This window comes from Lineus longissimus, chromosome 9 (assembly GCF_910592395.1).
Source record: "Lineus longissimus chromosome 9, tnLinLong1.2, whole genome shotgun sequence".
NCBI classification, from domain to species: Eukaryota; Metazoa; Nemertea; class Pilidiophora; order Heteronemertea; family Lineidae; genus Lineus; species Lineus longissimus.
Window position 1 is genome coordinate 12,465,069 of NC_088316.1, and position 27,530 is coordinate 12,492,598.

The window sequence follows — 27,530 nt, forward strand, 5'->3', positions numbered from 1 at the left end:
CTGTCAGAACCTGCCAAGCTCAGAGTGATATGCCCCTAGTAATGTGCTGTGATGGGTGACAAGTTAGCTTTGCTTGCTCTCTTACCTCTCTCTCAAGATCCTGTTTAAGACTTCCACAGGGGGTGCCTCGACCTCGACACCACATTTCCAGAGCCGAAGCGGATGGCCGTCTCCCAGTTTCTTGTACGCGATGTCGACGCCATTATGTGGCGACACTGAGACCCATCCTTTGAACTTGTCGCGTGATTCCTGAAAGTAAAAAATTAGTTAGATTTGTTCAAGAGGGCAGAGTGGTTAGTGCGCTGGGCTTATCACCAGGAGGTCATAGGTTCAATACTCGGAAGGATCAACACTGTTTCATCTTTGTATCCTTTGCCAAGGTACTTAACCCTACTTGCTTCTCTCCGCCCAGGAGTAAATGGGTACCAGGCTTCCCTGGGAACTTAACCTGCGACAGACCAGCATCCTATCCAGGGGAAGTAACACTCCTAGTCGCTTAATACTACGGAAACTCGGATAAGCTCTGGCCACATGAGCCGTTGGTGGCTCTGGCAATAGCCCAGCCAACTTTAACTAAACTAACACACACAAGCATTTAATTGAAACCTTTGACTTTTACAGAGAATTCCAATCAACTTACCTTCAGAATGCCCTGAACACAAGTCTCTATATACGCGGTGTAGTTTGGTTTGCCTTCCGGCCCGCCCTTGCACAGATGATCCAATGGCACTGGGTCGCCGCGCTCAATGTACGAGAATTTACATTTCGCTATCGTGTCCTCGGGAATCTAGAAAGAAGAGTTGAGATGATTAGATATCTTGTTCAACCACATACACCGTCAAAAGGCACAATGGCACCTTGTTGGACCTGCCGCGCACTGCGTGAATTGGCAGGTACACGTTATTAGAAACCACCATAATGTCATGGCAACGGCATCTTATGTTGAATTGGCAGGTACATGTTATTAGAAACCACCATAATGTCATGGCAACGGCATCTCATGTTAAGTCATAAGACCCCAATGAGACCAACTGAGAGAGTCTCATACTATAAGTGGGAGTGTCCTGCGTAAAAATAAGTTGGCGTTGCAAGGGGGACCCAGAAAGGCACTGATGCACCAACGACATGAAATAAGGGATGTTAATTGTGATTTGGACTGTACCAGGAAGAAATGTCAATGCTGAGAAGGAAGCCACACTTACCATGAACAACTTCTTGCAGTCTTTGATCATATGTGTCAGGCACTCATGCGTCGCCTTCTGCTCCAGCAATTCCTTCTGGTCGGGTATGCCCGTAGCCCGCCGGTTCCGCCTCGGGCTGTTGCCCGTCCCCGTAGAATAGGACCGCAGGACGTTGAACAGCGACGGTGCGAAGCAAACTGAAAGGTTACTGGCATTCATCTGAAAATAATTGAATGAAACTATGAAACTCAATGAAATGCCTTCAATCCAATTCTAGTAGATCACAAAGTTTGCTGTAGGCCTACTATTCCAGTTATGAGAGACAGTGAAATCAACCAACATATTTTGATCAGGTCTACCCATAACAGCACAGCATGCCTCTTATATGGCTTAGCTATGAGTTTGCAGACAAATTCAGTATTAAGCTCTGTATTTGGTGTAGGCCTGTGATGGCTTCAGAACATCAGAACCAGTGCAAAAGAAACATTTAACACCCAAGGACCACACTTGATGGCCAATGACTACCAAGGTGAACAGGACATGATTGGCATGCTGTCCTACCTGATTTGTGTCCGAGTGGTCAGCGAGGTCGCTCAAGAAGAGCAGGAGAGATTGTAGCACCTCACGGTTTTCGTCCGGCATCAACATGATAGCTGCCGTGCACGCCTCAGACCGCTGCTCTGCTGGAACGACTGAAAATCATGAATGAAGTTATGAAATGTCTATTTTAGCTTTTTTGTTTTCATTGACAGAAGCAGACTGGATTTATTCGTAGGAGCTCTGTGTGAATCCATGCATCTCAAAGTTGATGCTATTAGTTCGGCAAACCACCAAAATTTTCCTGTTTTTTATTTCCCTTGGGGTCGTGCTAAATCTTGGCGGAACCCCAAACCACTGTCAGCAGATATCAGAGCTTTGAACAACAGGGCCCTGATAGCAGATCTTTGAACAACTGGGGCCCGATAGCGGATCTTTGAACAATCGGGGCCTAATAGCAGATCTTTGAACAACTGGGCCCGTTAGCAGAAAGCCGAGGTTTGACCAACCGGGCCCTGATATGACTTGAGACCTTTTTGATAACGGTGAAGTTGAAACTTTTCAATTACTTACATGTATAGATACTGACTAGAGTCTCCGATATTTTATTGGTCAGCAAACACTCGGGTAATTCTCTGAAATACTGCTTGACCATATCCGCGACATCGTATTCTGATTGTGCGTCAAACTCGGTCATATGTGGGTCCGCCTCAATCTGATTCTTGAGTTTCTGGATCCGAGATCGCACGCCAGATTTCCGGAATATTCCCACGGCGTCTGGCGCCGTTCGCCGCAGGTAGCGCATGGCATATAGGATGCATTGTGGGAGAGGCTGTAGCGTCCGTTGCAGTGTGACAAGAATCGGAACCCCGAACACGCTCTTGTCCTTATAATCGGGAGCGCGAAATCTCTTGATGAATTTTGGCATGCCCCTGAAAAATAACATGTGTGACATCTGTAAAATTGAACTGATTGGCATGCCAACTGTCATTCCCATAATGAAACATTGCAAGGTAAGCCTTGACCACACACGAAATCACAATTTTACTGACAATAATTGAACCTTGCGTCCGGGCAACACATTCAAAATTCACCGGCTGTAGGTGGTGGGTTATACATTGTACTGCTAAAGCTGCCCAAACCTAGGGGCAAGGTAGGAAACGGCTTGTCCCAATAATTGACTACCACAGATTCTAATTGATATCCTCTTCGGTTCGTGGGTGACTTTCTAACAATTTCGACCAAAACATAGGCACTCTGCTGGCCAAAGGATTGAAAGTTGCCTTTTTTTAAAGCAGCACTAAACACTTACCAATTCCATCCAGTTTTATTCGAAGGTGAATACCGCTCCATCATGGCTGTCAATTTCAACAGCGAGAGTTTGCGTAGCACCATCAGTTGTCCGGCTGAGAGGTTGGAAATCTGCAAGTTACGACTACCCAGGCTCGGCCGATGAGATTTCTGGAAACTATGCCACCGGATTCTTGGTCGACGTCGATCACTAAAATGAAAATAAAATGAAAGCATATATTGAATTGGTTCATAGCAAAACACCCTGCTGTAGATACAAAACTTTCATTCCAGCCGAGGGCATGCTAGGCAGTTCAAATTAAAAAGCATATCTTGAACTGGTCCATTGTTACACATTCTGCGGTCAATATAAAACTTTCATCCCAGCCAAGGCAGGTGAAATGTATTCCTGCCAAAGCAGGGTCAATTCCAAGGGTGTCCTTACAAGAGTGACCATCATCAGAAAAAGGAAATCTTACCTTGGCGCTCTTGTCAAGGATGACCCCATACCAGAGTCCCGACGCTCACGCACCACTCCTTCATCTTTCCCATGATGCAGTTCTGTATCGCTTGTCTCATGCGGCGATGACAGGCTGTCGTCATTCTGTTTTGACTGTTGTCCATCTCTCGCCTCACCGAGGTCATTTTCCTGTGCTGAAAGTGAATAAGAAATTCATTTTTTAAAAAGAAAATGAATTTTTGGAAAATCTTTAAAAAACAGTAACGAAGTTTAAGAGAAACACAACTGTGTGGCCTTGAAAATATGAAATGTTACTTTAAAAGCTCATTTTATCACAAGAGGTGATAAATATGTGACTCGCTTTACCAAAACTAGGCGCTTGTCGCATCTGAACTCGACAGGTTGATACGGACTTGTTGTTCATTTCCCTATTGTAGACCTTTTGTGAAATCTATTACAAACTGATTTGGTCACATTTCACAAAAGGTCTACAATGGGGAAATGAACAACAAGTCCGTATCAACCTGTCAAGTTCAGATGCGACAAGCGCCTAGTTTTGGTAGAGCGGGTCACATATGATCTACTTGTATTGTGAATGACGCGAGTCAAAGTTAAAAAGACTATTTGCGGGAAAACTCATTGAAAAACACCAAAACTTGTGTAGGCCTATCCACAGTACAAAAGTTTGACTTCAAAATAGATATGAATTTACCGAAATGATAAACAGGCCCGGACAGGTCAGTTGCCATTTTACACTTATTGGACACTTCTCTAGTTTTCTTTTTCTGGTTAAGGGATGTTAAGCTTTCGAAATCTCGCGACCCAATGACTACAATTTGCTACGCGACAGTTAAAGAGTCAAAATAGAACAGGCTATTAACACCGTAACTTGAAGGAGAGTTCAAACAAATATGCATCGAAGATACCTTAAATGGGAACAAAAACCCATCACAAAACTGCATGTAACCATAACGATATCCATACAAAATTTGTTTTTCGAGTTGATTAGCAACAGTAATTATTGAGATCAAATATATGTAATGACTACACATGTGGGTGTGAGCAGAATTAACACCATTCAACCCCCCCCCTCTCTTCCCACAACTGTTAGAACTGGATTTATGCCACCGGAAAGTCCTAGCCATATGTATGCCATAATGTAATAAGAAAACTGTCCAAGTGGATTGGCCTTTTGCCCAACCCCCCAATTCCCTGACGTAAAAGCCATTTGGTGCAGTATCCTACTAAAGGGCATATACAGTTCAACTGTTTTCAAACACACCTCATGGTAGAATGTTTTATAATTTCATGATAGCCGCAGTGTGTGACCGGTATTACACTGCTAGTGCTAATGATAGTTTCAACTGATTTTTGAAAAATGCTGTGAGAATATATCTTCTATCTGCTTAAATGATTCATAAACTTACCTTTCAAACCAGTGGCTTCCTTGATTTCAGACTCGCTGTGCTCCGATTGGTCCAAATTATCGACGTCCATCTTTGACGCTCCGATACTCTCCGTAGCCGAGGCGTTCGCCTCGGTTTCAGATTGAGATGATATTTCTCCGTGTAACGTTCCCGACTTCATACTATCCAATGAAAATTCATCACCGAGCTCCAAAGACAAATCTGACTTATTCGTATCTATCGTAAGATAATCCTCATTGTCTTGATAATTAGGCAAACTGTTGATATTCTGGAACAATTCGTTCAAAACCTGGTCCAATTCGTGATGCGGATTTTCACTTTGTGGGACATTATCGTAGAAACTTGCACGGTTCGGCGTGCTTCGTTTCTCACTTTTGACGCGACGCTGCACGCTGTTGACAAACTCGTCCCTTTCAGCAGAATCGTTACCGAGATTAAAACTGCCGGTGCGATAATTTATAATATTGCCATGACCCGCTCTTATATAATCACCAGCGTGGACCTTCGGGAATGTCCCGGGCACGTAATCCTTTGGTATCGTGACTAACTCGCTATTCCCCACCCCCTGGTCACTGAGGTTTCTCCGATGCCGCAGAAACGGCCCGTGAATCCCCTCCTCTGTATCGCTAAAACTCGAGTTCAAAAGATCAAAATTTTGATGGAAACAGCGCTTGTCCGCCTCCGGCGAGGTGTCCGCGTCGGAAAACGCCGGGAAATTTTTACAAGATTCCGACGAAGTTGGCGACAATTCACTGGTGACTTGGATATCGATACACTGCAATCGCTCAATACGGTCCTTCATCTCGTCAGAGTCAACGACTTTTGGTCCACTAATATCGTCCCGGTTGGCGCCGGTTTTCTTACGCCGTTTGCTACTTTTTAATGTGTCTATCCTCTTGAGGAAATTTTTGGCACTTTTTAGTTTCTCGCTCGCAGCTCTCCGTAACCGTGGACTCGTCCATGTATTAGCGTTAGCAACGTCGTAACTTTCGGCGTCTGGCGATGGCAACATTAACGTCTCCTGATCCTTCGGCGATAATAGCGGACTTTCATCTGCATGACTAGAAATATCATTATCCGTAATCACACTATCGTGACTGCTTCCGGAGGCCAGGCCATGTTTGCTTGGTGCAGCGCCATCCGGGACTGACAACAGCGCGTTGTCCTCGTCAAGACGTCGCGACCAACGCCGATTGCTACGCTGGAATTTCCACCTGTCGCTCAACGCGCACTGGTCCTCTTCATCAGATTCATCGACCTGCAATTGGAGATTTTGAGTTTGAATTGAATGCCAGTGGAATTGTTCATCTTGAGGTGTATGAAACATTGTCAAAACATCCGAACCCGGCCATCCCAGCTTGATCACTGTTGAGGAGGTAAAATGCCTTTTTATATTTCTAATTAAGAGAATAGAAACAACAACCATTTTCACAAAGCAGATCTCAAGATCGTCTAGAAAAAGTTCACTATTCAAGTCAACTTAGTACAAAAAACACATGATGATGATAATTTGTTCATTAAAAAAGTTTTCAAAATTTGGTGCAACTTACAGTTTTACGGCTATTTGTATCGATCTTCATACTTGCACATTTATTCAGAGTATTCAATCGTCTGAAAAGACAATAAAGCAAAATATGTTACATGGGTACATTAATAATGTCAACCAACTGTTTAACTCTTTGGCTGTGGAGGCCATTTTTTGGTCGGCTCCACCTAGTGCTGACAGTGGATACCAACATTGAGCAGTCGAGCTTGGGAAAACCATTCGAAAGTTTCCCCATCTATACTCTTGGGAAGAAACTAATATTCCGCAAGTGTGTTTGGCATGTTTAGAAAGGGCGTGACCAAGTGCTGGTGAATTACAATATTTAGGGGGCATTACGTGCTACGCACGTCACCCGCACTTCACGAGGCCATATGCATGACGTGCCATGTACGTCACCCACAGAAAAAGGGTTTTAGTCATGGACCAATGAGCTGCAAAAGAGGAGGGATGAATTTCCACCTGAAATGAGAGGATAAGTTGAAAACTGAGGTGCAGCCCACCTGGAGTAGACTCCCGGGCAGTCCATTGCGTCATCCTATAAATTGAGGTACCGGGCGACAGGACGAGGCCGGTCCAATGCATGCGGAAGGTAACCTGGGCCAGCATGCCTGATATGTGACCCGCTCTACCAAAACTAGGCGCTTGTCGCATCTGAACTTGACAGGTTGATACGGACTTGTTGTTTATTTCCCTATTGTAGACCTTTTGTGAAATGTGACCAAATCAGTTTGTAATAGATTTCACAAAAGGTCTACAATAGGGAAATGAACAACAAGTCCGTATCAACCTGTCGAGTTCAGATGCGACAAGCGCCTAGTTTTGGTAGAGTGAGTCACATATATCATGAATATTGATAGCACTTACTTATGAATAAATTTCCTAGCTCCACTTTACCATCTATAAAGATGATCATAATTATGTTTTAAACTCTTCCCGCAAAACTGATAATTAAAACTCGGAAAACACCACCAACTTGAAACTTTTGACAATTCGAAATTTAAAAATTCTCTTTGAATTTCAAATTAGTACACTATCTTGATTCAAGGAAAGAACTCTCAAATTTTTTCTGCTTGAAAGTCAAATAAGAGCACAATCGTGATTAAAGAAAAGAACTGGCAGATCCCTTAAGGCTTTTGTGAAGTTTCACACAGTTTTGAGAGCTCAGACTGCCTTATCCTCCAATCATATCAGACACCAGTCAGTGAAACTTCCCGGGGCCCGGCTCAACTCTGGTAAGCACCAGATACTCAACTGGCTGAGACACCGAATTCCTCCTGATATAATTACTGGATTCTGGAGCGAGCAAACTTTCCACGTCACAGCAGCCAAGACCACACAAATAAATCATCCAATTCTGTGACCTTTATAAATTATAGTCAACGAGCACTGAGCGTCCAAATAATTATATGACGGAATAGAAGGTCATGAGGATACTGTCTCGTCAATAAAACATCGTCCCGACACACAAATCACAGAAATGTTTGTCGATGGCAGAAATATGACATCATCAAAGGAAGGAAAGGCATATCGATCATATTTTCCAAAATTGTTGCTATGGGTTCACATAAAGAAGATGAATGAAGCAATGATTTCTCACAAATCAAGACGATAACTGTCCTCATATCCTATGAATCTTTGGCCTGAGGAAACGGAGACTGTGCTATTGAGTTTTAAAGAGTGCCCCACTTTCCATCCAACCACCACGAAAGCCAATTGAAAATGATGATGGAGTAGAAACTGGAGATACCGAGGCAAACAAGATACCAGCAGGCTGGTGAAACTCACACTTGTCTAGCCGGCCGGAAAAAGTACCGCCTGATTGCCCGTTGGTGCCTTGAAAGCAGACACTTCGCAAACAGGCTAGCCCTGACCTCAAGTTACCTGGTTTCAGTCGGGAGAACGCCAATCAGGGCAAATAAGACTGATGATTGATTTAAAGGAAGAGTACATCGACATCGTGGCCTACTATCGACATCACTTTCACAGCCTTTTCTCATTTTGTTTACTGTTGGAGTGTGGCGCAATGGAAAAAGTTTAATCGACCTCAGTCGGTGGTCTAGAGGGAAACAATAATCTGACCTGATGATCAGAACCAGTCTGTTTTCAACAGTTTCCAAACCACCTTCAACACTTTTGCTGCGGCAGCCATTTTTTGTCCGGCGCCACCTTGTGCCGACAGTGGATACTAATACTGAATGATTGGAGCTTACATCTTTCTGAATGGTCAAAACTATTCACCATCTATACTAATACAAGGAAACTAATGTTTCCCGCGTTCGCTCGACATGATTGACAAGGGTGCAATCTCATGCTGTTGATCTGAAATTCATGACATGCTATGCACGTCGCCCGCACCTCGTAGGGCTGTGTAAATGACGTGCTACGCAAGTCATCTGCAGCAAAAGGGTTAGCCACGCTCTCATTATTGCCTTGACCACTATACTTTGGAATGCCAATTTCGTTTCAATAAAACCAAACTGTTGATCAAACATGACAATAATTTGTGTCAACGGGAAACTGCAGTAACACACTCATTTAGAAGTAAAACACCCACACAAATACATCAATTCCCCGGTCTGAGCATTCATAGCCGTACTTTTCATCTCATAATGTTAAACGTAAATGTCTCCACATAGGAGTCTTGTCAATAAAGTTACTGTGTCTACGAAATGAAATATGGTTATGAATGTTGTCTAGCCAGTGAAAAACAGAATCATTAGGATTAGAAATTGAAGGGTGATCCATGATAAATACGTGCTCGAACTTAAACTGATTGCCAAAGTTTCGGCCCAGCCCAGTGTCATGAATGAGTTGCTGCCTAATCAACGAGAGACGAGCACTTGGGAATCAGAAATCACGATATCTTTTAGTAAACAGGCACATAAAACATGATAGGGCAATTAGTCTGAGCCATTGTTGTTGGTTTTGAAATCCACGAGAATGAAGATTTGGCATGAAATTATTCTGCGCAAGTTGCAAAATTATTCAACTTTTTACTGGCGTGTGAGAAAGTAAGTGTCCGCAATCAATTAGACATCATCAAGTTTGCCTACGCATAAATAAGTATCGAATCTTTAAAACCATCAGGATTAGTATTTGAAGGGTGATCAAAGGCAAATACATGGACACGCTTAAATTTAAACTAATCACCAAAGTCACGGCCTACCTCAGTGCTAGCTAATCAATGAGTGACGGAGACATTTGGGAATCAGAAATCACGATATCTTGTAGTAAACAGGCACATAAAACATGATAGAGCAATAAGTCTGTGCCATTGTTGTTGGTTATATCCATGGTAATGAAGATCAGGCATGAAATTATTCTCCCCAAGTTGAAAAATTATCCATGGCAGCACGCAGCTTTTTACAAGTGAGTGTGAAAGTAAATGTCCACAATTAATCATACATCATCAAGTTTGCCTACGCAAAGTTTTTTTTTTTCATACATCATCAAGTTTGCCTACACAAAGTTTTTTTTTTAAACGTTCATTCATACAATACAGATCACAATTGACATCTGTCCTGCTTTGCGCCAAGTTGCATGTCAATGACGCACCAATGATGCGCTTATCTGTCTATGCTTCGCCTATTATCACGCTCTACCTACGCGCGACTCATGCGTGACCTACGCGCTGGGTGGCAGGTCAATGATGCAATTTACGGGATGTCATTTGTGATTTGGACTGTACATACACGAAGGCATTTCTAGGCATTATTTCTATCAGTTTCAAAAATCAGACTGAAGTATGAATAACGATAAAAGGATAGCAAAATAGGTGAATGTTGGGGCTTTGACACACTGGAATGAGGTCGGTTAAACGTTACATGTGCCACACTGTAGCATAGCTTAGATAAGAAGAACTTAGATGATTTCTGCGATATACATGTAATTTATCAAACTTGGTTCTTTTCCAATACACCAAAGAACATCTTATCCTGAAGGTGGCAATGTATACGTGTACCATCTATAAACAAACCCTAGTGGATAGCACTTTTCGGTGCTGAGATATTAAATCTGCTTCGTTTTTTTCTGAGCAGATAGATACTGAACTGCTTTTCATGACTGTAATCATAGCGAGCATTTAAAACTACCTCGGAACTTCTGAGCGGTGAAAATTATCAAATCTCCAATAAAATGGTTGATTTGAAGAAATGAAGTCAACATCAATATCATCTTGAAACAAATGAAGTCAACATCAATATTATCTTGAAACAAAGTCATTATTTTCCACTAAAAAAAGGATTTTGTTGGCCAACATTTCAGCTCCACCCGAGCGGTTTTGCTGAGACAACCAATACCAATAGTGAGGTATATTTCCTTAAACCTTAAAGAGAGTGAAGACCTTTTTTGGAAATTGTCAGACCTTACAATTGAACCCGAACCAACAAGTCTCAAACCTGAACAAACCAATGTCAGAACTGTCGGGCCATCATTGGCACCAACAGTCAACTGCAGTAAAACAAGACAAAATATGTCACACCAACACAAAGCGAAATGTACAAGACTTACACAGGAGAATGACCCTTCCTTAGAATAGCCTTGATGCAATTTAATCCCATCACGAGGCGTTTATCAATACCCATGTCAACGTTGCAGCAGCATCCGACTTTTGAAGTCCTGGTGTTCGCCATGATGATGTCAATTTTCTGGTAACTGACGGCAAACAACAGGGCTAAATAAAACTTAGGTTTGACTAGTCCATTTTTTCTGGGGGAGAAGGCTTGGCTAAGATAAGCAACAATTCCAAATTAGCTACGAAGTACATGTCTCCAAGAAACCATGAATATTTGATTAATATTTCCACAATGTATGACTCGAATGAAATTGCTTTTGATGGAGAGATTTTTAGCTGTCTAAGATTACAGCAGCTACCACTCACCCCCGAGTTCTAGACCAGAATCGAATCCTATCAGATAAATGACCAATCACATTACGCTATTTATATCCAGAGTTGCGATCGTTAACCTCGTGTGTACTCAATCCATGATGTCATCAATATCCATTCGAAATCACGAGTATGGAACAACTTCACTACGGCGGGCGAGAAAAGTTGCGACTTCATCCGAAGAAGGCTGCGCTCCAGTGCAGATTAAGCACATGATAATGTACATTGATGTACACAATATCTAGGCAAACTAATGGCAGATCACTTATAAGTTTCTTAGCTTGATATCTCCTCATATATATTTGATGATTCACACCATTAAACAGATAAACACAGATTTCCCCCAGATTTCACAAGAAATCTTGTGAAAACAACATGAAAAGTGGAAGAGAAGACGTCTTGCACCTTCCGGGTAGATAGTGGTTGTTTGGTTAGGTTGGGAGAGAAAATATCTCGAAGCCAAACTGAAGGGGAATCATCTTTTTTCGGGAAGCTGAAGTGGACCAAAATTTACTATCAGGGTTCGTAAAAGACACCCGTTTTTAGTGGGAATCAGAATAAGACGTGGATTGAGTTGGGATTAAGTCGTAATTGATTATCAGGAATCGAAAGACACCCTTTTTTGGTAGGAATCAGAATGAACGGTTGACTAAGTTGGGATTAAGTCGAAATTGAGGAATCAAAAGATGCCCTTTCGATAACAGAAATCAAGTCAGGTACCCACCCTCCTTTCCCCCTTTCAAGGTTTAAGAGCTTGGGAGAACAGTTAAGTGAAGTGATTAGCGTACCAGAACTCTACTCTTGACCAGGTGGCTGTGAGTCCAACTCCCCTCCTTCATTCTCACCACATGAAACTCCACAGGCTTTGCAGCGACTATACAATATCACAGAGGCTTTGGAAAAAAGTTGGATAAACAGCCTGACATTCTGATTATGAAAAGAGCTGGATAAACAATCTGACCTGCAACTTTTTTTCCAGCCTCACGTTGCATCCTGAAGTCAACATACTGACAACAACATGCCACACAGAAACGTGATTCCTCCTCGATTTCAAAACCGATTATAAATATTTTTACCAATGACGATCTATTAATGACGATTACTGGGAAACCCTGCTTCCCGACTGATCTCTTGCGCATCTCACTGATGATAATGAGGCTCCGGGTGAAACGCACGTCGAGGACATTAATAGCGAGGCTGGTTTTTAGAATATCAGCCCGTTCTTATTTATTATTTATTTATAATCACTGCTATGTGCGACAGCGATTAAAATCACTTATTTTTCAGTTCTTTTATCACAAATTCTGTTTATATGCAAATGTTACGTTTATAATGCGTTATGGCTTGACGCAAAAGCTGGCTATGAATATCTAAATGAACAGTGGAACCTCCCTTAGCGGACACCTCTCTATTACGGATGACTTAGGACACTAGGTTTGGTCCCAAATTCGTCGAGTCTCTTCAATTTGACCTCACTAATCAGGACACCTCTCTATTAAGGACAGCACTTGTCAGTCCCGAGGGTGTCCTTAATAGAGAGGTTCTACAGTATAATGATTGCTGATACCTCATTCCAAGGAAACCAGCCGAGCAGATAATCTCTCACTCATCATGCTGACATTAAAGGGGTTCACCACTGTAATTACTGGTGGTCCAGGAAAATAGAAATTTAGTCCTTCACAATGCCCTAGAGCAGAAATATTATGCATATGAATTTGCCGAAAATTGATATTTATAGTATTTGTATATATTTATACACAACGCCAATGCTGAAAGTTTCTATTGAGTACATTTTGACCCAATTGGAAACTTTCAAATTCATTTACGAATTTCAAATTTTACATGAACGGCTTTCATGTAGGCCTTTAAAGAGGCATTGTGATGAGGTATTCGCTGGGGACACAAATAGAAGGCTACATCCTACGTGGAGCTATAAATGTTAAATTTATCAATCCATTTTTGGAAACGTTTAGCTTTAATGACAATCAAGATTTTTCTGAAAATTTGAATCTTTCCGAGAATAGAAGTCAGATTCGTCAAAAAAAATGTACTAGTGATAAGTCAGGTCAAAAGAAATGTACTAGTGATAAGTCAGAGATATAATGACTGCTTCAAAGGCCAATAGGAGTCAAAAACTGACAGGTCAATGACCAATGAATCATCTTATCTCTAACCTCTTCGGTGAGTTTTTTTTGCCAAGTTAATCTTTTAGGGAGTTTGACAGTGATCTATAGTAGTGTCGCTATTGAAAGGTCTCTGACGGCAAAAAAAAGTGAAAAGAGAAAAGGACACCTTTATCAGATGATCAGGATTAACTCCGCTTCCGCTACAACACAAAAAAAAAGTTCTTGATGGAGCAACTGTGGAACCCACTCTTATCTTTCAATAGGTTGACCTTTGGACTGACATGGATAAATGCCGTAGTCCAGAGACAAATGAGAGATAAAAGCTCAAAAAAGGTTAATTGCAGGCAGATTGAATTGAGATAATCGCCAGCAATCAGTCACTTCTATCTTGATATCTTCCTGTCGTCACAGGACACGAACTCGCATGGATCAATGATTCAGTTCAAATATCACCGCAGACACAGATCACAGACCACAGAAGTACTGAGGAGAGTTACGCACACCCCATCAACATGGATCGTTGCTTCAAATGTCAACTGATCTGATAGGGGCAACAACCAAATTGACCTAAAGAATCCCGTGAACCAGGCATTTGAATTGCTGCAAGGGTGGGCATGGATCAATGAAGAGATACTGGGCATCCCTGGATCACCGAGTACAGGCGGAATAAGGGAAACTAATCATCCTCTTGCAAGGTGATCAATGACCACAAAGTCATATAATTACCCTTTCCAAAATATCACAATTATAATGTTCAACCGGTCAACATATTCTCGGATTTTCGATTTTCGTTGACTCATCTCCCCGAGCGTCCTTTTCATAGAAACCACGAAATATCAATTAACGAGAGAAATATTGTTTTGTTTTCAGTTGACCCTGGTTGTATCTTGGACTTGCACTAATATGTGATTTATAAGTCTTAGAATACATCCAGCCATTGCCAGCTGGGAATACAGATATTGCATTTGGAAATGGACTAAGGCACCCTGAGAGCATGGGTCACTGAGTAAATTGTGTGAATTGACCAAAAATATATTGTCAATAACCAAATTATATTTTCATCAGTAATAGTGAGGTCTAGGGATGGGTTTTGAAACAGATTGCAGCAACCAGTAAATATATTTTGATACAAAAGAAATAGTTGTTGGACTGAGTCACCCTGCCGAGCATTGGCCACCAACCGGAGGAAAGCAACCTAATAGTATTACGTCAACAGCCAAATTATATTGCCATCAGTAACAACAGTGACACTGGCATGAGTTCTGAATGAGATTACGGCAGCCAGTATCTTCTGACACAACAGAAATAGTTGTTGGACCGAGTCGCCCTGCCAAGCACGGAGCACCGACTGGATCAAAGTGACCTAACAGTATTTTCTCAACAACCATATCATATTACCATCAGTAACAGCAGGGGATTACAGCTTCAACAGAAAGAGATTCTGATTAGCCCAGCTTCCGTAATGTTGTTTATGTGGAATTTTGCAGGAAATCTGGTCCATGGGCGTGAACTTGATGTCAAAGGCCAAGGTCATTGGTCAGTACCAAATAGACGAGAAATAAATTGCCATTAGCTGTCATAGATGAGGACATCCTGGCAGTGATAAAGGAGAATTATCGATGATGGGGAATTACCGCGGTGGTATTAGTAGGATATCCGTAGAAGCATCCTGTTGATACGGAATGAATGTCACAAGGGTACGTTTCCTTCAAAACAATTAGCGAGAGGAATGTTTTGTCAAAAACATTCAAATGGGGAAACAACTCCCCCCAAAAAATAACTTGCAGTAGGCTAAGCATAGTAAAGCCTTTAAATTGCTCCATTGCCCACCCACAGTTTTTCATTCAAGATTTCAGGCTTTTGACTAGTGTAAAAATGTAACTTCTTGAAAGTTTTTATCAGCTGCGCTACACGACCTTTGGATCAGCAGTCGGACGCTATTTCATTGTGCGACCACACTTCCTGTTGATATAAGAGGTCATCATAGTATGTTGGGCATCAGGTGGTGTTCAATGATCCAGGGGATGTAGATGACCCTTCCTGACAATCACGTCATCAATACCGGTAAACAGTACCGTAATTCGGGCGTACTTGGTGACCTTTGTTGTGGCAACTTGTTCTACCCTTACGAAAAAGATCTCAGATTCACCATGGTAAAATCTGAATTTTGGTAAAATCGGAATTCACCATGGTGCATTCACCTTGGTGAAATCTGAGTTTACATTGCTCACCATGGTGAATGTAGATTTTACCATGCTCACTTTAAAGTGTTGACCGTGGTAAGCCAGGTTATTTGTGGACAGTATACTGTTGATAATGCATTAGGTAAAATTCTCACCTGAAAAGTGATTGCATGGAGTCCTCATCGAGAAAGTCATGATCTCTTTCAACGGCCTGGATGTCGATGGGGAATTGCTGATCTGAAATTGGAAGGGAAAGGGTTAAAATATCAAATGGCAAATGGTAAATGGCAATTAGCTGAACATGCAATAGATAGAAGTAGGTGATAAAACATGCTTGTTTCCTGAAATTGTTGCTTCTCAATTTCCACTTAAAAATAGTAAAATAAAACTTCAACTCACCACTACATTTAAATCTGAACCACATGGTGATGCTTTATCATTACCAGAAATGCCACAATAAAACTAGGAGGATGCAATGACTGTCTTGACCACAAACATCCACAATTGGCTCAAGAATTAAGTGAATGCAACTCAGACCTTAGGCAGATCACTTATAAACACCAATACAGCTAATTGGTGTCAATCATCAATTAATCACTGAGTGACAGAATCAACACAAACAACATTGTTTTGTCAACAGAGATCAATTAGGGGTTAATCATCTTCTTTGATGCACTTCTTGATCTTTTGATCACTATGGTTACTTATTGACACTAATTGACAGATGAAAGGGAACATAATAATTGTTTTGACAACATTACTAAGTATTATTAGACTAACTGTTCTGTTTCTTTTAGAAGAGGATTATGATTGTTAGGGGACAGAGGGTTAAACCTGAATAGCCTAATTAATCAAACCAACACTTCAAAGGGACATAAGAGTTTAGCTAATTATCACAACAATAAATAGTTTGACGACAAGAATGCAACAGTAAACATGCAGCTTCTCTCAACAACAATAGCAATGACTTCTTCATCTAGTTTTAATTTCCTTAATTTGTATTTTGAAGTTGCTGACGGTTTAAGGAACTGGACCAAAAACAGAAGGTCTATAAAATGTTGGGAGATCAAAAACCCTCAAGAGTGGGGCTAAAATGTAGTCTAATTCTTTCCGAAATGCTCCTTTCCATCATAAATCCAGGAAAGTCTTGGTTCAGTAAACAAACCGACTCATAGAGGGGTTAATGGGTTTTCCTTTGATACCAAGGTATTTAGAATTTTAATTCACCTCTAAAACATTTCTTTTCGAAACTCATCCCCTTGTCAGGATTCTCGGTTAGTTATGTTGATGCCAGATGGCTCTGTGAAGGAATTTAGACCAACTGCCCAGTAATGAAGACCCGGGTTATTTCTCCGATCTGATTGGAACTGAACGCAGAATCCACAATCTGAGTGTCAGATTCTCGGTTAGTTATGTTGATGCCAGATGGCTCTGTGAAGGAATTTAGACCAACTTCCCAGTAATGAAGACCAGGGATATTTCCCTGATCTGATTGGAACTGAACGCAGAATCCACGATCTGAGTGACAAAGATCTGTCAATATTGGGTCCAATTCACAGAATATATTTTCATGTCAATATTATCAGTACTGGTTAATTTTCAATGCACATAGTTTTGAGGAATTGATGATCAAAGAAGGTAGAAATGAATGATATGATAAAGTTTCAATCAAAATGAATGATATGTTAAAGGTTCATGTAGCTTTTGAATTAAAATGAAATACTGTACAGTCCTAATCACAATTGACCATCCGTAAATCGCGTCATTGGTGTGTCATTGACGTGCTATACCCATTACGTACGTTGCCCGTCTCTGCCGCGAAGCAGGACGGATGTCATTTGTAACCCGCTCTACCAAAACTAGGCGCTTGTCGCATCTGAACTCGACAGGTTGATAGATTTCACAAAAGGTCTACAATAGGGAAATGAACAACAAGTCCGTATCAACCTGTCGAGTTCAGATGCGACAAGCGCCAAGTTTTGGTAGAGCGAGTCACATTTGTGATTTGGACTTTACAACTGTGTAGCCTATTTAGAAATACGCCACCATATGCCAAAGACAAAATGAAACACAAACCAAGAGATAATGAATGGTAAGAGACAAAATGGTTTGACCAAACACCTAATACCTTTATTCCTTGCAGCTGAATGAAGAAAAAACATTGAAAACTTTTGAAATCTTGGCATGTTACTTTGACTGCTACATGAAGAGAAGGAATGACCATGGAAAGATGTGTAAGTCTTTTTCTTTGCTCTGCCCAGAAAATGAGGCCAGCTCGGACTTTCTAGATGGTTTCTAAACGCATGTCTGATGTCACAGAAAAATCTATGGCTTCGATGGGCCTAGGAATCACTAAATGCCAAAGGGCTTCACATCATCTAAACTAAAGTAAAAGGAAACCTGTCGCAAAGTGCCTATTAAAATGAAGTGTTTTGAACGGCCTGGTAAAAATCTAAGGTAGGAATAAGTTCTCGTAAATCTGAGCAGTTTCGAGGACACCAAGGCACAGTACTCGACTCTATTTTATTCTCATGAATAGCATCATCATTTGGTACTATTGTATCTGAATAAGACTATCAACCAAGATCCTCGCTGGTGACAAGACCTCTTTAATTTCCTTATGAAATACTCCTTACCTTCATACATCTGAGCATATTGAGGGAACCCCGCAGCCCGCAGCCACTTGCACGCCTCGAGAGCTTCGATCTCTGAAAAAATCAAAATAATAAAACCATAAATTCAATGTTAATTTAGATTAATTGCGAGAAAGATCAATAATGAGAATCTCAAGATCTGGAAAATCAGAAAAACAAAATCGTTAATTTGGAGTGCCTTAACCCTTTCCCTGCGGGTGACATGCATAGCATGTCATGTACATGGTCCCATAACGTGCGTTATCAATAATATTTACCTTCCGGACAAGCCTTGTCTGCCCGACTGACATGGCAACAGGACATCAACATAACCATCTTAATTCACAACTTGAGATCATAAGAAACATTAATTTCCTAATAAGAAAGCCTTGTTTAGTCCCATTGGTTCTGTTCAGAGATATCCTGATATACTTTCCACTGGAAGTGCCACAGATATAGACAGATATATATCAGTAACATGAAGAAATCGACAAAACTAAACGTACCAGTAACATGAAGAAATCAACAGAAGTCACTGAATTCCTTTCTACAAGAATACATGTCCAGAGTAAAACTGCATGAAATTCAACAATTCACAGGTATTTTGCTAATAAATCATGAAATATAGATTGCCTCCGTTGACAACAATGTTGCATCTATCCTCATTTCCTGGGCTTGAGGCAGGAAGCAGACTTTTTAGATATGCTTCAGAGAAAATCAAAATCTTCGTAATAACTTCCCTGTCTGGATCTGAAGTAGGCCTAAATTCAAACGGGATGGGATGTGCAAAACATTTATGAGTTGTTACACCATATTATTAAATCTTTAGAGATGGATGTCGACACAGAGCTAGGAACAGGAAGACCATTCATTCAAAGGTTCGAGTCAGAACCTGTTCATGCTTTTCAGATTTTCTCTTGTGGCCAAAACTCTTTAACACCTTCACGGCCGGTGTATCACCCCCCCCCCTCTTCAGACACCCAGAACAAAAGGAGAAGAGATAGCTGCTTAAGGTCTTTTGCAATAGCTTCTCCAAGAAAAGGTCTCTTGAATCAATAGAGTTCTGTTAACACTCCTTTTTATTTTATTTTTTGGTTGAAAAATGACAAAAATTTGTCTTTTCAGTTCCTGCCTCGCCCTGAAGATGGCGATGCCATAGTTCCTTCATTAAGTCCATAACTTGAGACTCCATAACTAGCTCAGATAGGGGGGTTGGGGCCACAGAGATCTGGGTGGTTCAGATGTGAAGGTGTTAAGGGGGACTATAGGCAGGAATTAAAAGATCGAATTGGAAGTTTTTAGGTGACTAAAGTGAGTTCCTGGGTTGTGTTTCATTTTGTGATACATGAACACAATCCTCATACACAAGCATGAATATTTTGTTGTTGTGCTATGAGACACCCCTATCTGCAACTTTGTGTAACTTGATTGGACCTACCTGGCTCCAGCCTATAGTCTCCCTTAAATGGGCTAAAGAAACCTTGATATTTTTATTCAAGGCTGAACAAATCATTCAATCCTGGCTAATGGTGTTTAATTTGCCACACTAAATCATTAAACGGACATCTCCGATGAAGCCCTACAATTTCCTAAATCAAAGTCAGGGCCACTTCAAGAATTGACGACAAGCTGCCTTAGAACTGGAGTCAAATACTTGGGTCTTCAATTAAATCTAAGTAGGGTACTTTTGAGCACCCAAGTGCATGGTGTAAGGTCTAATCAAGGGTTTGCCAAAGTTAATGGGCCTTTCAAAATAGAAGCCAATCCCTCAGATTTTAAAAATAAACTTGACCAAGCTTTCCATTTTGCCCAATACCTTCCCGAGTGGCTAATTCCTGGGAGTTAACAAGACAAGTTCCTGGACTCTTGTCATGAATCTACAACCAGGCTGAACAAAATGTTTTAAAACGGATAAGCCTAAGGGCCCAAACGTAGGAAGCTGACATGAACATTTCCTTGGCTCTGCTGAACAAATTGTTTGAGAGGTGTTATAGCCTGAGAGCCCAGTCAAAGCAGCTGACATGGGAAGTCCTGGGCCTCGTGTCATCAAACTACAAGTAGGCTGAACTCTGTAAAACCTGGGATTCAGTGTGAAGCACCAATACAAGATTCACATCCAGAACAATCACGAAGACAAGAAAAATAGAGACAACTCCAAACTGGTCACCTCACATGAAGCCAATTCAAAATCCTAAAATATTCAAGCATTGCTAGGTCCAGAATGAGATTTGGAGAAACACCGACACAAAAGAGACAGCAAGAATCCCAACTGACATCGTCAACATTATCCTAGTCGAAACATGTATCTTTAACCCAAGATATTCCTATCATGCCTGTTGTACCTCAACATCATCAACAACATCACTAACTGTTTACACTGTACGTATCAGCATTTTATTCATGACAAAAGGATGCAGCATTCCAACGATCAATTTGAATCAACTTCCACGCGAACCATCTGTTGATGTTATCAAATCGATAGAAAAGTTATCATGTATTGGTACATGTGCTTGTACTGCAGCAGGTTTTTCTAACGTTATGCTGTTAATATCGCTAAATTAGGACGAAGTAATTTCGTTTTTTGTTGTTGAGTGTTCTTGAGGACTAATTATGTGTCTGATGAAAATGAACATTGTTTGAAAACAATGAGGTGGAGGGCTGGTTAGTCAGCGGTTTACAACAATATACATTTTTACATTGAATCAAGGAATTTATCCTTGAATTCTGGTTGTGACTTTGTCCTCAAAAGACCAATTTGGGACATATGGCAATTTCGTGTCCTTTCATATCCACTCTGAATGTCTCGCACCCAATTATCACTGTTTTATTTCAAGGTTGTGCCTATTATCGCCAGATTTTCATTGGAAAAAAATATATCATGATGTTAACGGTGACCATGAGACTCCTGCATGTGACGAAAGCACCTCTACCCCACTTTAATGCCAGTGGAGACTCAGAAATGGACTGCGATTGAAACAAACATCATCAATTTTATCAACATTTCAACATTTTTCTTGGCCTTAAGCACGGGACACCTTTTTAGCATAAATTGTCAACCGTTATAACCACAAATTAATGAGGCCAGGCCTAATTGATAATGAGGTATTTACATAATATAGTGTTATGAAAAACAGCAATTATTGGTCGGATTCAAAATGAATTCAAAACCAGAATGATGGTGTCATTGATCCCTCTTCTCAATGGACATTTTAAACAAAACTTTAAACCTGAAGAGAATCCTCTCCTGGTTCAAGCAATGAAAAGGTCAGTGGCCATTGTACTCACCATATAGATATTTGGTGGTTTAGAGTTCATGCTGGTTAGCAAACAAGCTATAGTTTATACCAAAATGGAAATTTTATGCCATTTAACCTCTGTGACCTTGAAAAGTATGTCAAATTCAAAACCCATGCGTGATATAATACTGTATAGGTAGTTAGATGTACCCATGATATCAGATCGGGCAATTTAGTGAAGCATTAATCACATTTTTAAGGTTTTCAGATTTGGCCCCCTGCTGGCCAACCAGTGAATCATATCAAACCAAATTTTGGCCCCTGAGATCACCTGACTGTTGGGTACCGTGTACCATATGTGAGACCAAAGAAAAGTATCACATAACCCTCGACTGTCAGGGCCCATACCAACCTATACACCTGCGATGTGGAAAATGATTTTTTTTTCCTAGTAGGTAATACTTGCCCTCAATTTCAACCCAGTAATGCCTAGCCAGGCTTCATACTGATTGGTGAATGGCCCCCAGCGAAGACTTAATCAGGCTGACAAAAATGCCCACTCATCCAAAAATGTGAATGGACTATCACAGGGAGGGGGCCTAAGTACTGGCCAGAGCCCAATTAGATTTTAATAGGCCTATGGTAGGCGTGTTGCCTAATAAACTGAACAAGTTTAACAATTGCAATTTGGGCCTGATACAAGTATGACAGTGAGAACTGAAGTAGGCCTACTTCCACCATCTTGAAGACGAAACATTATACGAATCTGCCGGTCAAATGAGAATCTAGGCGAGTTTCAACAAGTGAATTTTATCGGGACACTTTTATTTCACACTTCAGTTACCAACTGCGGCAAATCTGTCCTGAGGGCTCCCCTTTCGATCCACCTCTGATCCTGCCAATTTTTCAATCAAAATATCTCACGTTTCTAAAATGACCACGGTTCTTTCGAAATCTGCCTTATCACGGTCACCCAAGATGATCAAAGACGGGCTATCTTGTTGAACTGTCAAAAAGATCTTACAATTATAGCCAAGTCAATATTTGATGACACTTGACAAAGAGATCGCGATATAAAGGTCATTACTCAGTTTCACCAATCTAAGACCAATTCTGAACATTAAATGTTGTGATCTTAGGCCAGCTTAAGACCCCCTAAAATTCAATGGATTAATCTGCAAAAATACCCCTTTCTTATAGATTCTTGGGCCGAAAACTATCCCTTATCCAATTAAAACAGGACGCTGGTGTGGTTTGTCCTGACCCAGAGTGGGGGGGGCCGGGCCCATCCCTTGAACTTGAAGTCAACCTCACATCACCCTGGGACGGGCCTCAGCCATCAACTTTACAAGAATCATGACAAATTTTCCTCAGAAGAAACACAACCATGTTTCCTAGAGATGACAGAGTCAACAAGCCCGAGTCGATAATTCTTGAAAACGCACCCCAGGGTGAAAGAAGTTCCTGTTTTCTTACCTGATTTTAACACAGGAGTGGAATGTTTTCTAGTATCCTTGCCAAATATTGGCGTTATCTGGACCACAGCAGAGATAAGCAGAAGTGTGACCATGAGAGGATGGGTCAACTTGAGATGGCCTAATTTATCGACTAACTCAACAGTTGAACATTTTCCTGTAGGCCTATATCCTTGAAAGTACTGGCTTTCGACCACAGACCTCAGTGGAGATATGCCAAGAAGTGTGATCATGAGAGGATGAGACAACTTCCAGTCACAAACTTGAGACTGTCTTATTTATAGATTAACGTGGAAGCGAAAGGTATTCTTCTATCCTTGCAAAACATTGGCCATTTGTTGTCAGATGTGCAGATGGGCATCTAAACCCGGCTATGTTAAAGGAAGTATAGACCATGAGGTTACTTACTCCGGCAGGCTGGTCTCATCTTCCTATTGTGCATCAATAACTTGGCGTTTTTGTTCACCAGCAGACGGACTACGCCACGAAGGTCCAGTGCCGACATGGTTGGTCTGTTTACAACTGCTCCTGGTTGACTTTTGCGATTGTTTCAAAGTTCCAGGAACGTGAAATGGCACAAATTGTAATTTATCCAATGATTTTTCAGATATTATCGGAAGTCATCCAACAGTCTAGTTTTGAATTTCCGGCAGTTCCAATGGTTCTCTTACCATTATACATTCATGTCAAAATCTGACAAGACGAAAATCACTTTGATGTCAAACAGAAGTTACTCGGACACGTAAGAATTGAAGCATGACATGCTTCAGAATGACATGCTTCAGAGATTTTAAATCGAATATCTCAAACTGTTTATAACAATGGTCAAGTGTCAAAGTCAGTCACGGAAATGATCCACTATCATTCAATTGAAATGACTCAGGAAGGGTTAAAATAGGAATGACTGAAACACTTCATGATTGGAATATATGAACACGTCACAGTTGGAATCGCAAGAGAAATGAACGGGTCTGTGATAAACAGCAACCACACTGGTCTAGCCCTAAGAATCATGGAATTGTATTCCTGATTGTTCAATTATTCATAGAGAAAATAGGAAAGGACATTGCTGACCGGCTCGGAAACACATGTCTTATGCAAAATCCTGGAAGGATTGGTGACATATCCTGTCACATAGGAACTGCCACAATAATAACACGGTGACAAATATCAGATTGTAATACATGTACTAGATAAATTTGATTAGAAATCACCTAAGATTACTGTAGTTGTAAGACAATGGTGGGATGTATACATAAGGTATTGCACCCACACGGAATCTTTTTGAACAAGCCAAAAGACAAATAACCATGTTTTTGTTGACAACTTTCTGAATAGATGGTTACAAATATGATTTTCATGAGTATCAGCGGTAAACAGATCTTGTCTATTCCTGTACATGCACTAAACTTCCCATTGCTCATTACCGCAATCTCCAACAACAGTGTGTCAATTCCAAAATGTTTCGCCAATTAGATATTAAACTTAGCCTTTGGAGAGCATAGTGTTTGTTCCTTTCTGATAGTCATTCTTCCTCTGTGCCGTTGCCATGGAAACAAATGACACTGTGGGTGGTTTTTGACAAAAAATAAAGCAATCAAAGATTTAAGTTGGGCAGATGAAAACAGTTAAAGGGAATGGCCCGCCAAAAAATGGGGAGTTTTGGACGGCCCGGTCAAAACCTTAGGCGGGAATAAGGTTTCATTGATAAATATAAGGAGTTTCAAGGCCCCCAAATCACTTGTAAGGTTCAATAGATACTGGCCTTTCATTGGTTTACCGTCTGCGTATCATTTACATACTCTCATTTTGAAAAATATGACAATATTTACGATCACGTTATTGATTTTTGCAACATTTTCGGTAACGCGCCCCTTGCGGATCTGTAAGGTACCATTCGGATGCTTGAAAAATGCTTGTCTCGTCGATTCGCTCGCGGATAAACGCATCAGGTTGACTGCAGCAACTTTTAATTGTTGGAGACAGAGAAGGAAGGAATATGATTATCAGTTTGATGAAAACTTTGCAAAGTTTCTTCTTGGGACTCGAAATCCATACTACTATTCTCTCCATTTTCCATTTTCTCCTCTCTCCAACTCACTACTATCGCTATTGACTGCGTAACATACACTAACATTCTTTCGCTATCATTGCTAACTTCATTTACTAGAACACTGGCCTCTTTGTAGCCGATTATGTAACCCATAGTGGAAACACCTGACAGCGCCGCCCGGCATGATCCACGTGCTACTGGCATATTTATAACTCGTAGTAAATAAGGTTGTAAAAATATGCAAATGAGATGCCGTATATGGAAACCATGACGTCACTAAGCAGTTCTTATTTCTGCTACGGGTGGCGCTGTTGCTTGCTTCTGGAGGCGCTATTCAACCTCTTTAAGGATGTTCTGATGCCAGAAAGCTGCTCACAAAAGGTCAATATGTTTTTGCGAGAATTTTATTTTTGCGATTTTCGTGAATGCACCAGCTGCCAAATCAAAACAATGGAGATGAAGACAGCTGATTGAGAATTGAGAAATCTCACGACATGCGAACTTAAGAAGCGCAAAAATAAAAGTCACCCAAATATTTCTGGTTTTACAGTAAATCATTCTGCTGATCACAAGCTTTAGATGTAAAAGCCTTGCATTACTCTACACCCATTCTTGGCACACAAACTTCAAAATGCACTTAAAACAGTCCGATAAGTAGAAATTCTGCTGATTTGGTCACGAAGCACCATAATTGTACTCAAAGACCTCCATTGAACAAATAAAAATCAAATTAACACCAAATAACTCAATATGTGGTGCACCATCAACAAATAGTGACGATATTTTATACGCTTTTATTCCAACTGACAAATGGGTCATCATGATCGTTTTTCCGGCAATAAGCCCTCTGTGACAAAGCGTCATTATTTGTGGTTAATGAACCGGAAGATGCTCATCTTAAAGCCCAACGTCGTTCGTTAAAGATTTGATATTTGTTGATGAATTTGAAACTTTTCAATTGCTTAAATGCGTACTGAAAATAAATTTTAACATAGCTGATGTGTAAACCGATATACAAATATGGCACATAGCAAGTTTCAACAAAATAGCATTTACGATAACTGCACTACGGCATTTTGTGTACCTGCATTTCTATTTACCTGGACCACCTTTAATTACAAATGGTGTACCCCTTTAAACATATGTCTTATCATGTGGAGTGACATCTAACAAGGAGAAGAGGAAACATGAGGCCTATTGCCAAACTATGGCAAATATAATCCAACAAGTGCAAATATGAAATTTTACCATCGGATGTCATAGCTAGATTGCACTTGAAAGTCAAGACAAGGTCAAGGACACTGTACTTGAATTTCAAGGTCAAGGACAATGTCCACATCCACCAATATCTCACTACATAACGACAATAGTTACCATAACAAAACCAGGAATCCTGACCCCATTTTGGACTCGTGGATATTGTCCCCTAATCTCTAACACACCCATGGACTAATCACCTCTAATCACAAGCAGATAGGATTAGGATAATCTATTTGGAGACATCAGAGCCATTGGTGCAAACTTTTCGTGGTCAGGAATACGAGTACCTTTTCAATATCGGCACCTTTGATGACCTAAAAATAGACAACGCTAACAAAAATATCTCAGGGATAGCCTCTCTGACAAGAACATTTAATGTTTTAAGTGTGATAGCACCGGAGCGACATTATTGAGTTTTTCAGTTTTTGAGTGTTTGGGAATGCTGAAAGATAGACTGACAATTTTTCTCTGTTTCCCCCCATTAAAAAGTGTGTACGTTGTGCGTCACTAACGTGACGTAGGATGGACGTTATTTGTGACTTGGACTGTAGTATACATGACTGTTTCAATGCAAAATCCCAAGATCCAGGCCCCATACAATAAAACTCCACTATAAATGCAAAAGACACAGCAGAAAAATTGAGTTGGCTCAAAAAGTCCGAAAGTGGATTTAGTGGCTTGTCATCCATTCAATTTAAAATCATCAATCTTAACATCTGTGTAACAATACTTGACCATTGTTATCCCGAAGTGCACTAATTACCAAAAGGTCAAGTTAATTATTTCAAGTCGTTAGGACAATCACTTGAACAAGTATTGAAATGGGATGCGCAACAAATAGTAATTGTTCATCAAAACAATGGACAATTGCCAAATTAGAAATGGGACACTTAACGCCTGACCCCCTGTGAACTTCACTTGTAATGTCAAGTTTCCAATGAATAATTGTGTAAAGGATGAAGGAGACAGTATACTATATTGGATGAAAGGGTCAAAATTACAACCGGTGGATCACCCCTGTAAGATTTGTTGCACTCTAGTGCCTAAAGGCTTTTGCCAACAGCAGTTTGGCAATGACAACACTGGGGCCCCAACCATTAGCTTTATATCTCTCCATTTTTCGCGTATTTTACGCGCGACCTACATGCAACCTACATGCGACTTGTGCGCAACCTACGCGCTGGGTAGCACGTCGATGACGCACCAATGACGTGATTTACGGGATGTCGATTGTGATA

General features: G+C 40.8%; 1 protein-coding gene across 4 annotated transcripts in view; it reads right to left on the minus strand.

Moving 5' to 3' along the window:
* Positions 1-27,530, minus strand: part of LOC135494012 (uncharacterized) — a 133,563-nt gene that overhangs the window by 6,391 nt on the left and 99,642 nt on the right. For 3 of the 4 annotated variants that reach the window (XM_064781741.1, XM_064781743.1, XM_064781745.1), the window contains 12 exons: positions 18,272-18,343; positions 17,764-17,778; positions 15,791-15,872; positions 6,446-6,506; positions 4,896-6,153; positions 3,488-3,662; positions 3,031-3,219; positions 2,292-2,650; positions 1,743-1,873; positions 1,203-1,400; positions 641-787; positions 86-249 (listed from right to left, as the gene is read on the minus strand). In XM_064781741.1, the coding sequence (XP_064637811.1) occupies positions 86-249; positions 641-787; positions 1,203-1,400; positions 1,743-1,873; positions 2,292-2,650; positions 3,031-3,219; positions 3,488-3,662; positions 4,896-6,153; positions 6,446-6,506; positions 15,791-15,872; positions 17,764-17,778; positions 18,272-18,343 (2,851 nt within the window). The remainder of the gene's footprint in view (positions 1-85; positions 250-640; positions 788-1,202; positions 1,401-1,742; positions 1,874-2,291; positions 2,651-3,030; positions 3,220-3,487; positions 3,663-4,895; positions 6,154-6,445; positions 6,507-15,790; positions 15,873-17,763; positions 17,779-18,271; positions 18,344-27,530) is intronic. The other variant, XM_064781742.1, reaches the window with a different exon arrangement.